The sequence below is a fragment of the Penicillium angulare genome, assembly GCF_028827245.1.
Source record: "Penicillium angulare strain IBT 27051 chromosome Unknown utg000003l_segment0_segment0, whole genome shotgun sequence".
NCBI lineage: Eukaryota > Fungi > Ascomycota > Eurotiomycetes > Eurotiales > Aspergillaceae > Penicillium > Penicillium angulare.
In genome coordinates, this window is record NW_026623162.1 from 2,616,646 (window position 1) to 2,628,635 (window position 11,990).

An 11,990-nucleotide genomic window follows, 5' to 3' on the forward strand; every position below is an offset into this window, starting at 1 on the left:
CAAGTCAGTCCCATGGCCCTGTCTTTTTCGATGATTGACCAAGGGGAATTTTAATGTATGGCGGTGGGCCGGTGGTTATGGATGGCGTTGTTGAAAATAATCTCAGGGAACAGATAGAAAACACAAATGATAAAAAAGTCGATGAATTCCGTGGCTCACGTTTAATCAAGTACTTTTCATATCTTCAAAAGCAACTAGTAATTATATACATCCATGGCTGATGCAATGGAGTCATTGGGCATCGGCATGAGGGTGAGCCTTGTGAAACCCATCTATAGTAATATGTACGAAACCAGCATGATCTTGGTCGAATTTCATATGGAAAATCACCTAAACAATGCAAATAAAATAAAACATTTATATTGTCAAAGTAAATAATCACTACAATACTAAAAACCCTTTGTTTTGGTTATTCTATATTTTTTATGGGGCAAAGTCGATCTCCATACATTTGTCAGGTGAGTCTCTGTTTTCCCCCCCGCCGAAAACGTCTTGGCGCCCGAAGCTCTCCAGTGCTTATTCCGGCCACCTGGTGCTTTCTTGCGATCATTGCTCATTTCCTCTCCTTGTCTTCTGCTTTACATCGCAGTCATCATGCTTCAAGTTCCTATTCGAGAGCACCCAAATCAGGCCTCTACCAAGGCTGTGATTCTGGTATGGTGACGCAATGATGCCCGCCGCCCCTCACCGTTCATTAATTGACATGTCAATAGGTCGGTGGCCCCTCGCGGGGTACTCGTTTCCGTCCATTGTCGCTCGATGTTCCCAAGGTGCGTGTTTGCTATCTATCCAATTTTATACGACTATATGCAGGAAAGTGTATCTGACGATATTCCCTCGATTATAGCCCCTGTTCGAAGTCGCCGGCCACCCAATCATCAACCACTGCTTGAAGGCAATTGCCAAGGTCCCCGACGTGCGCGAGGTTATTTTGGTCGGATATTACGATGAGAGCGTCTTCCGTGACTTCATCAAGGATTCTGCCAAGGAGTTCCCCCAGTTCCGTATTCAGTACCTGCGTGAGTACACTGCGTTGGGTACCGCCGGTGGCCTGTATCACTTCCGTGATGCCATTCTCAAGGGCAAGCCCGAGCGATTGCTCGTTTTGAACGCCGATGTCTGCTGCTCATTCCCACTGGGTGAGATGATGCGTCTGTTCGAAGATAAGGATGCCGAGGCTGTTATTCTGGGGACACGCGTAAGCAACGACGCTGCCTCCAACTTCGGTTGCATTGTCTCGGACTCGCACACCAAGCGTGTTCTGCACTACGTCGAAAAGCCCGAGTCTCACATCTCCAATCTGATCAACTGCGGTGTTTACCTCTTCGCCACTGAATGCATTTTCCCCGCCATTCGCAGCGCGATCAAGCGCCGTACCACCCGTCCTCGCCTCCTCTCCTACCCTTCCTCCGATAACCTGGAGTCATCGTTCGTTGCCTCTACCGGTGATGACGATGATACCGAGAAGAGCGAGATGCTCCGTCTTGAGCAGGATATCCTCTCCGATCTCGCAGATAGCAACCGCTTCTTCGTCCACGAGACCAAGGACTTCTGGCGCCAGATCAAGACTGCCGGTTCTGCTGTGCCTGCTAACGCGCTGTACCTCCAAAAGGCTTTCCAGGCTCAATCTGAAGAGCTTACCCCGCCATCTGCCACTATTGTTCCTCCAGTCTTCATCCACCCAACCGCCTCTGTTGACCCGACTGCCAAGCTCGGACCCAATGTTTCCATTGGACCCCGTGTGGTTGTTGGTGCTGGAGTCCGCATCAAGGACTCCATCGTACTTGAGGATACCGAAATCCGTCATGATGCTTGTGTGCTGCACTCCATCATTGGCTGGAGCAGTCGGGTCGGTGCCTGGGCCCGTGTGGAGGGAACCCCCATCCCAATTGGCAGCCACTCTACCAGCATTGTCAAGCAGGGCGTCAAGGTCCAAAGCATTACTATTATTGGCAAGGAGTGTAGTGTTGGAGATGAAGTCCGTGTGCAAAACTGCGTTTGCCTTCCGTACAAGGAGCTCAAACGGGTACGTCCTTCATTTATTTCCATGCTAAATATCTTATAATTCATACTAACGCTATTCAAACAGGATGTTGCTAACGAAGTTATCATGTAAATGCCTGGCAATCTGATCTTTGGTTCTCGTTTGCTTTTTTCTACAAAATACCACCCTCGTCCTATCTTGTCCATATCGAGCGACTTCCATAATCTTGTCTTGAGTTCGCGTGCCATTGGATGGTCATCTGTTTCGTCGCTGTTCACATTTACCACTTTTCCCCGCTTCTGTCTTTCTTTACGTTAGAATGCAGCACATTGGAGATTTCGTTAGAAAAACAAGATCTAATTCATCTATCGAGATTTCTTTCTTCTCTCGTGTCTATTATATACATGTATTTCATAACACGATCTGCAAATGCAGAACGTTCCACATTTGACGGACATTAAAAATCAGTCATTAATTATTGAATAGTAGTTCATCTAATGAAGACATCAACTCAAAATTTAGGTCAATGTTGCCAAGCCCGTGCTATCAACATTACCGTAGATCCACTGGCTGAAGTTACTAGGCGCAGCCTGGTTGCAAGGAATTCCAGAGCTGTTCTGTCCAATGATGTTGGTACACTGGAAGATCTGGTGCTGAACATCCGTATCATAGTACGGCAGGTGGCGCGTAGCGTTGACACTGGTGATATTGATATTATCAAATGTGATGTTGGGGCAAGGGCGCTCATCAGAGCAGTAAATGGAAGAAGCAATGTTGAAACGGGAGGTACCGTGAATGTTCTGCCATTTGACATCTTCGATCTGCAACTTAGATGTGTTGCAGCCCTTGTTAGAGTCGGCAGAGTAAACACACTGCGACATCTGAATGGGCAGACCAACATTCTCCATCTCGAAGTTGCGGAAAGTAATGTTCTTCACGAGGCCACGGCCACCACCACCCCAGTCTTCGTTGCTAGGGGTGTAGATACGAGTACCCTGCCAGGTCTTGATGTAGGCACCGTCCATGGCGTTCTTGATCTTTACATTCTCGAATGTAGTGTTGATGTTGTAGTCTGGCATATCCGGGTACTGTCCAATAGATCCAATGGTAATTCCAGTACCACCTTCACAGTAGATGTTTCTGGCTAGAAGATTGGTAGTATTGCCCTTAGCCGCGATACAATCGTCACCGTTGATGATAGTAGCATTCTCCACAAGCAGCTGATCGCTCTTCCAGGAGTCATAGCCATCGGTGTTCATGGTGCCCCATTTGCTGTTGCTAGTAGCATTGACGAACAGGTTGGTAACGGAGACATTTTTGCTATCCCAGACAAAGGTAGCCCAGAACTGTGGCTGGATGACACGCAAGCGATCAACAAGAAGGTTGGTCGAGTTGTAGAAAGTAATACTCATAGGACGACCGGGCTGGTTCGACTCGTTCTTGTTTGCATTGTACCAAGCCTGGCCATTGCCATTGTAGAAGCCACCCTCGCCGTAGAAGTTCACATTCGTACCTCCGAAGAGCCAAGCAGTGACTTGATCCTGCAGGACAACGCTGATAGCATGAGTTCTCCAGTATGGAATGTTGGTAGAGAAGCGCAGCTCGCCGCGAAGATGAACATCACAGTTCAACAGGTTGGTTGTGTTCAAAACAGTGTTGACGTGGAAGAGGTTGTTTGAGAAGATGACAGTTCCATTGGTACCGCACATATCAAAAGCTTGCTGAATAGATGGCGAGTCATCAACGGCTTGGCCGTGATGAAGCAAAGCCTCAGGATACAAAGTACATGTTGTGCCTTCGTTGACAACCCAGGCCTTTGCCAGGGTGAAGCAAAGGGTAAGAAGCCAGAAATTCATGATGATGGTTCCGTCGACCTAAGGCTGCTGCTTGAGTCAAGGCGAAACTGTGCTTGCGCGAAACATTAAACTCAAGTTCATCGACCGTCCTTATATAGTCGAGAAGGCATGAGACATTTTCTTTCCCGTTGCACCCCCACGTATGTGGGGAAAAGAGTATAGAATTACATCATATCCCCAGTCTTTGTCGGGTCAAGCAATAGCCGCCGAGAGATATGGAGACGGTTATATGGACGTAGAGTATACAATGCTATAACACGGCAATTGAGCCCAAGGGTTTTGAGATGCCGAAAAAGGCGGGGAGTGTCGGGTCGGGAAAGGACCGAGAAAAGCCAAGGCTCTGATTCGTTCATTCTATTCTCTTCAACCAGAATCTTTAGTCATGCCCCGCTTGACTGGGGCAGCTAAGCAGTATTTCGCCGTCAAAAAGGCTAAAACTTGGCAGATCCCCGGCTTTGTCGACCAGAAGTGGCTTTCATGATGGTGATCCTTCTCTCTAGTACCAGAGAGAAAATTAATCCATGTACCTGATCAGGCTAAAAGTGGCGGCGCCTTCCGTGCTTCGCCGTAGTAATATCCCGAAACTAAGTATTCCAATTCTCATCTTATTCACGGGTTGTATTCGGCCCGGTTCGATTGTGAGTCTGATCTAGTAGTGCTATTAAATCGTAGTGGATAAAATCACGGATTTTTTTCGCTCATTATGCACCGGGATCTCATGGCCGTTGGAAGTGAATGTGTGTTGATACTGGTAGTAGGCGAATTCGAGTCGTTCGTTTATAACAAGTCCAAACACCCCAAATAATAAGATGTAAAGTTCGCCGATTGCAGCTTCACCATGTATCATCTTTAGCGGCATAAAGGTCCTGGAGCAATAATTCGGGAGTTTGGTAGAATCGTTCGAATGTTCTTCTTTTTCGAGTGAAGGTTGGACCTGTATGACAAGTTCCAACTCAGGGAAAGAGAGACGCGAGGGAGACATGTCTTAACACTGGCAGCAGGATTTCTGGAGAACCTCCAAGGCTAAGATGAAAGCGGGGGTAGAGAACAAACCCAGCATGGATCGACATATAGGCAGGTATCAGTCAAGAGTCAAACCTAGCAATGTTGCTATAGTAACAACTTTCAAAGTACCTATCGGAACTAAATCTTGCATGCAGATGGAAAGTGCTAATAAAATAATATATAGTATTCAAATGGCCTCGCTAAGAACCTCGCTTTTTACATATCTAAATATAAAATAAATGTATCGTTGGGCTCCATGACAATAACGCCGCCATGCCCATGCAAGCAGATCGCTCATATATAAGAGCGTCAACTATCCAAATCATTCGTAACAAAACAAAGTCCTAAAATTCATCTCAGATCAACGATGCATAATGGGATCATACCCAGTCGCCGCAGACCGATCATCTCCTCGCTCGTAAGAATTGAAGCGCGCTGGTTGTGCCCGATCACCATGACCGTACGCAGGAGCATCATCATCATAATACTGCTGCGCATCACCGGGCATACTCTGCCCACGCGAGTGCGAGTAGGAAGTATCCGAGTACGGATGCTGTTCATGGTCCCCGTATCCCCCAGCTGCCATGGCAGGTGCCGGTACATCATGCTCATACGGCATGGCTGGTAGAGACCCACTGCGTACGTTCGACATCTTCAACTCCATGGCATCCTCACCGGGCCCAGCGAGTCCGTACACACCGAGCCTGTTCTGGCGCCGACGGACGATACCGTCTAATGCGAGCGAGGCGATGAAGGCTGCTACTGCGAGGACTGTGAATGCGAAGACGGCCTTGTACATGCGACATACGTCTTCGCCGGTGGAGTTACCCCAGTATTTCGTTGTGCATGATGTAAGGATTGTGTGTGCGGTGTTGTAGCTTATTAAACCGAGGCCGACGAGCCAAACGACTAGACAGAGGGTGTCGAGAACCATCGCGAGCATTGTGCTCAAGCCGCAGCTGCAGTTCATAAAGGCTGTGAGGATGACATTGATGAGGGAGATGAGAGCGGCGATGAGAAGCTATTTGTTTTTCTGTTAGCGACTTAATTCACGATCTTATTTTATTTGTTGTCTTTGGATTTGGTGAATAGTTACAATTAAGAAGGCAAAGGGTAATTTGTACCCGTCGGCATGGAGATGATAGATAAACACGGCAAGCACGATAGCGACTATCAGCGACGATAAGAAGGCGAGGATGCGGATGAGATGGAACGGAAGTCCTGGGTAGTCGGACGGTTTGGATCGCATGATGAAGATTATGTGATGATGGATTCAAAAGATCCAGGGATCAAACAGTATTTTGGAAGGTTGGGGAAAAGTCGAGGCCCCTTGATTATTTGTATTCTGTAAACATGATCGGCGCTCCACTCGACACGTTGGGGTGTGCGTCGTCACGGCTATTTTTAACGCGGCTGTGTACGCAGCGCTGGAGGGCGGTGTCCCGGGTTTCACATTGACCACAGGGTTTTCCATATAAATTGGATCTAGGCAGCCCTTGGCATTAAAGATTTTTATCTGACCTTCTAGAGCCTTTTCTAATTTATTAAAAATACTTTAATAACTTTAAACTCTTTACTATCTTGAATCAGAGCCTCTTTCGTGAAAGCCTCTTTGTCTTCCCAAAGAATGCTAGCCAATTTTCGAACAATTGTTTCTTTGTCATTTAATTGCGAAAGTGACTGCAACAGGGCGATCACGAAATAAACGTTTGCTGATAAGTAAATTCCAGATGATGGTGTGAAAGTATTCCGAAGTACATGTATAGATGGCAGAGTGTCATAGTAGGCGAACTGTGCATTCTGCGACGGATTTCGATATCATGATATTGATGGTGTCTCATTTTCAATGATCTTTTATAATATCCAAGAATATTGGGAAGACGAGTCATCCAACGGAGAGATTGACCATACAATCTTTGCAATTGGCCCTATCTTGGAATATGTCATCTCCACACCTTTCATTGTTGACGCCACCCAACACTCCGGCGGGCTATATGATAACGGAGCACACCCAGTTAGTGTCATGAGTGCAGCGAGTACTATTGGAAAAGCTGTGGCTAGGGCATTGAACATGCATCACTCACCAAGAACCGCGTGGTGCGATTCATGGTATCGTCTTAACTCAGGTAAGGGTTTTGGCACTGGTCACAAAAGTACACGCCAAGAATTGAATGGCGTGAAAATGCAGCTGATGGGTCCGCTAAAATTGAGGAAATCATGCCCAGGTGGGAACTATCAATCAAAGTATATTTGACCTCCCCAAGTGGCTTGCTTTGTTTCAAGCTGCACTTACTCGTGGGAGATTTTGGATTCAATATGATCCACCTGATACTACTACCTAGTAATGATCTTGTGGGGCTGCCATTGATGTTGGAGGATGAGTTAGAAACTATATGCTGCGAGTTTCCAGAAGTGACTTCTTAATGTTGGAAGCCTTGAAGGGGTGCAAAAGTAACTTGGTGCCCACGGCGCCTTTCGGAGGCTCAGGAGTAACTAAATCTAGAAGATGGGTCTATGATGATGTTTAACTTCCGAGGGTTAGCACACGTTCTAGAATTATTTTTGGCAATGCTGTTATACTCTTGTACAGGCCACATAATCCCAAACAAAAGATCGGAGGTAACAATACATAACGTGTTTTTGCCAATTCTGAATTGAATCTCTTAGATACTTTCCTTTTCTCTCACAACCCAGATCCCACTCGGGGTGATTCCTTTGCCCTCTAAGTACTTCCCCACACGGAAACAAGCCTTCAAGGCGGGGTACATAAACGCTAACACCAAATAGGTGGAAACATTATTGAGATCTGCACCACTGGTCGAAGTTACTATCGCACTATCAGTCGGCAAATTAGCGAAGTGGGGTGAGATAGCATCACTCAAGAGCTAATAGTATTGAGAAGAAAGGTTACCGGCGAACCCGGAGAATCCGGCGTTTTAGAACAAAGCCCCAGGACTGGTATATATCTTTTCTTTCAGGATTTTTGCACCGGAAGCTATTAAAGCCCTATCTAGCATGAATCTATAGAAAGCTTGACGTTGAGCGCTCGACTATGGAAAGAGTTTCAAGGTTTATGAAGATTGCCGGTGTGTCACCGGGGAACACGGGGAGAATGCCGGTGATGCTTTTCAAGATAACGGACAATCTTCGGGCCTGTCAAAGATCGGCATTCAGCGAACCAGATTAATAGCTCAATGTAGCTGGTATAGGTATACCCGATCAAATGAGGGGAACAAGGAAATTATGGGCAGTTAAAGGCTGTGCCTTTCCCCGTCGGGCTAACACACTTGATAGTCACCCATAGATAGATCCATTCAATTTCTGAGCTATAGAGGGTTTCATTCTTGAACACAACTATGAAGTTGAAAAGCGCTTTTCTGGGCTTCAATGCTGCCCAGCTAATTACAATGACATCAGCTCTGCCAACCGACATCCGACAAAACATCCCCCGCGGAACAACATATGCAGAAGATATGTTCAACACAGCAATCGAATGGAATGATGGCTTCTGGGATGATGAAACAGGATACTTGATCGCTGCAGCTAGCAATCCCGGTCGCTACGATACTCGACACAGTGGCTGGTATGCAACTCAATTGCTAGCTCGAAACGGGCCTGGTGATGTTGCAAGAGCCGTACGAATTTTCGACAACGTTATTTCCGGACAGTATCTCGATACATCTTGGCAGTGGTACGGTGATTACCAGCAATCGCCGTCAGAGCCTTTGCCAGGTACTCTTGAATACGTGAATGGCGGACCTTATAGCTCGGTATGTTTCCCTGGTCATGCGTAATTATATTCTCGCCTAATCAAAATAACAGTGGGATCCTAATATCCGTGATTTCGTTGGCTGTGCCTGGCTTGTGGCTCTTAATGATCATAGCCATCTTCTTCCAGCGGAAACAGTTACCAAAATCGAGAAGTCCCTTCATACTGCGGCAAAGGGTGATCTATACCGCGTTGGTGGAATCGACGGCGACAATCTTTACCCATGTTATTCAAATCCATGGTTGATGAGGACTATCTTGCAAAATTGGGTTGGTACACGTTTGGGTGACAAAAACTTGACTCAAGCAAGTGAGAAATTCGCTCAAGAATTCTATGACCTCTGGAGTCAACACCGTACACTTTCCGAGTTCAACTCTCCAACATATACTGGCGTTGCTATGTGGGCTTTGTCTCTATGGAGTCAGTATGCCAGCGAGGACAGCTTATTAAAAAAATACGCCCCTGAAGTCTTAACAGCGACCTGGAATGAGGTCTCTCAACTCTACAATGCCAACCTCAAAAATCTTGCTGGTCCATGGGACCGCACGTATGGATACAATATGAAAAAGTATACATCGCTGATTGGCGCCGTGATATGGGGTGCTGTTGGACGTGAAAATGCTCCAATTCCTCAGAAGACATCTGGCATGTACCATGGCGATGACTTTGCTTTCTATCCGCTCTTCGCACTCGGCATGCCAGAGATGCTGAAGTATCTATCTGAGGAATCAAAATCGAAACTCATCAAATTTCCCGGCGATCATTTCTTCGCCACTCAAGCTTATTCTCCCCCTTTCGACACATACGCACGAAATATAACGACCTGGATGTCTGAGAACATCACCATTGGCGCCGAGACAGTTGCAGAACATGTCATTGGTGGACCAGCAGAGAGCACGAGTGCATTCAGTCCAGCCGTGATCCAATGGGCTATTGATGATTATCAGATTGGATGTGTCACCCACTGGGTGACCGAGTCTTCGATTCATGCCGTGGCTTCCAACAATTCGCTGTATATCTCCTACCCCAATGCGACTGCATCGGATGGCCCAATATCTTTCAACTTTTTATTCAGTGGACTCGATATTAGACATAATTTCAATGTTACTGGATTGAAAGACTTGCCTAATTTATCTTTGGAGGTCAAAACCAACGCCGCTGATAACTATACCATAGTATACGATACTGATCAAACCGTCAACGACTTTATCTTCTACAACATCACATATACGATGCCGGACGTTTTCACTGGAGAGCCGTATCTTTCCCTTCATGTTGTCTAAGAATATAATTAGTTGAGAGATCGAATAGGTTTTCTTTCACCTCTTGATAGCTAAGAAGAACAATGAAAGTCATTATGGAGCGCCTGAAAAAGAATTATCAACTCCTTGAGACAATCCAATTACTAGCTGGCCAATTCAGAATGGGAGTCATGGCATATGGCGGGCACCTAACCCGGTATGTTTCGTTTAGGTACCGGTCGCCTAAATGGGGCGCTGTTTGAACGGAGCTGGTTGGTTGCCTGATCATCCTTCGAACCACTTACCACTTACCCATTACTCAAGTACACCGGCCAGCGCATTTATAATCGCTCTGTCTATTCAGAAGTTCACGAGAATTGAATCTCTCATCCTTTATTTGTTTCTTTTTCAAGACTTGCCAATTACTCATACTTTGGGTTTCCATCATGGAGAAGTGTTGGGAGGAGACGACCATCGACACCTGGATTTCGAAACGCATGTTTGACCGGGAGTTCATTCTAAAGCGTCTGGACGACAGACTAAAACAGTATCTTCCATTCTCCCAAGATAATGAAGGCGTTATCGAAAGGGTCTTCCAGTCCGAGTGCACTACGGGGCTTTTGACCGAGGCTGTATTTATTTCCCTTTTGCAGACCAAGTCGACACTACCCTGCTCTTCCGAGGGAATTCAAGCTGGGAAGCTCATATGTGACAGCCTTTTGTACCTTGGTGATATACCATTTCCAAGCAGTCCTGGCAAGGAAAGGGATGTTCCGCGACCCGGTCTCTCTTTGAAGCATCTCACACGTTCATTAATGTGGATGCTTCCAGACTGTGTTGGAGGAGTCATAATTGAAGGCTCGCGGTCCCGTATGCGAACATATGCAGACCGCTGCAGGCTGCTTTTCCAGAGTCTCGCTTCTGTATCTCATAATATGCCACATGATCCTGAGAGCGCACTCAAATTGGCACAGCAAGGGGCATTTGAGGTCGAATACGAATCGCATTTGGACTTTTGCTCGATGAATCGCGACGATGATGGTGACGAGATCTACCATGACCTACTTGACGTTCTCTACTCTACACAAGAAGAGAAAGCCCCTTGGCTTGCATGTGTCCATAGAAATTCATTTCGTCCCCGAGCAAAGATTATGGCGATTGAGAATGATCTGCCAAAATTGTATTCACTTGGCATTCCCGCCAATAATTTTTTTACTTTGGTCAAAGTTCTTCTGGCTTTGCAGTTTTCATCTGAGGTCAAAGCGAATGTGAACCAATTTGATGCGGCCGCAAGATCTATCTGTGCTACCTTCTGTGACTTTAAGGAGGCGGAAATTATTACGTGGCCAGGTTTCTATCGTGGACTAAAAGACACCATGCCGTATCTCTTCGATCCTATATATAGTCTGCTTTTCGAGTCATTTTTGGAGAAGACCAGCTCATTTTGGGTAATGACTGGCCTTGAATGTCCCAATTCATTTGGAGAGATCCTCACACTGCCCCGTGCGAGCCAGCTATCAGCTTTTCTCAGCGGTTGCCTAGCCTTCGACTATTTGAGGTGTCTTGAATATTATACCCCTTCGAGTTTACCAAGTCCAAACGTGTTAATCGAGGCAGTTGAAACATCTCCCGATGACAGTCGAGTTCTTCTCTTACTATCTGGAACAACCAGATCAGGAGAACCATATGTTTTCGGTGTTTTTAGCCCCAAACCAAAGGTCGACGGGGCTAGCATAGTGACGAATATTGTCCCTAGTGCAGTGGGACTGGAGCCTTGTTCCATTTTTCAGCTAGCTCCAGTTCAGGATATCTTTAGGGGGATACCAGACAAGCCTGGATGGAAAGTGGACAACGAGACGGTTACGTTTGGACAAAATGGGGGTGTGATGATGACATTCACAGATAGGTTGCGCTGCGTTGAAATCATACATGTTTCTGAAGAGGGTGGTGAAGGAGTATACAGATCAAATAAGTTGAGGGGCAATTGGACAGTCGAGCTTGAAATGTCGCGGATAGAAATTTGGAGGGAGATGGAAGATAACGACGAGGATGATCTTAAAAGTTGAAATTCATTCCATTGTATATTCAAAGGGCGGTTGGAGTCGTGCACAATTAGAGCTTGAAGCAGCGCCCAA

The 11,990-nt window shown here is 46.3% G+C and overlaps 5 protein-coding genes across 5 annotated transcripts; 3 read left to right on the forward strand and 2 right to left on the reverse strand.

The window, feature by feature from the left end:
- Positions 1 to 594: 594 nt before the first annotated feature.
- Positions 595 to 2,116, forward strand: N7478_003132 (mannose-1-phosphate guanylyltransferase; the record flags this gene model as incomplete). The annotated part of the gene is made up of 4 exons (XM_056919346.1): positions 595 to 654; positions 714 to 770; positions 848 to 2,026; positions 2,090 to 2,116. The coding sequence occupies 4 exons, from the start codon at positions 595 to 597 to the stop codon at positions 2,114 to 2,116; spliced, it is 1,323 nt and encodes a 440-aa protein (XP_056782504.1).
- A 386-nt stretch (positions 2,117 to 2,502) lies between these two features.
- On the reverse strand, positions 2,503 to 3,840 carry N7478_003133 (uncharacterized protein; the record flags this gene model as incomplete). Its single annotated transcript, XM_056919347.1, has 1 exon — positions 2,503 to 3,840. The coding sequence occupies one exon, from the start codon at positions 3,838 to 3,840 to the stop codon at positions 2,503 to 2,505; it is 1,338 nt and encodes a 445-aa protein (XP_056782505.1).
- A 1,366-nt stretch (positions 3,841 to 5,206) lies between these two features.
- Positions 5,207 to 6,094, reverse strand: N7478_003134 (uncharacterized protein; the record flags this gene model as incomplete). Its single annotated transcript, XM_056919348.1, has 2 exons — positions 5,207 to 5,866; positions 5,942 to 6,094. The coding sequence occupies 2 exons, from the start codon at positions 6,092 to 6,094 to the stop codon at positions 5,207 to 5,209; spliced, it is 813 nt and encodes a 270-aa protein (XP_056782506.1).
- A 2,107-nt stretch (positions 6,095 to 8,201) lies between these two features.
- On the forward strand, positions 8,202 to 9,897 carry N7478_003135 (uncharacterized protein; the record flags this gene model as incomplete). Its single annotated transcript, XM_056919349.1, has 2 exons — positions 8,202 to 8,615; positions 8,668 to 9,897. 2 exons carry the CDS (start codon positions 8,202 to 8,204, stop codon positions 9,895 to 9,897), a joined length of 1,644 nt encoding a protein of 547 aa, XP_056782507.1.
- Positions 9,898 to 10,301: 404 nt separating this feature from the next.
- Positions 10,302 to 11,921, forward strand: N7478_003136 (uncharacterized protein; the record flags this gene model as incomplete). The annotated part of the gene is made up of 1 exon (XM_056919350.1): positions 10,302 to 11,921. One exon carries the CDS (start codon positions 10,302 to 10,304, stop codon positions 11,919 to 11,921), a length of 1,620 nt encoding a protein of 539 aa, XP_056782508.1.
- Between the last annotated feature and the right edge of the window lie 69 nt (positions 11,922 to 11,990).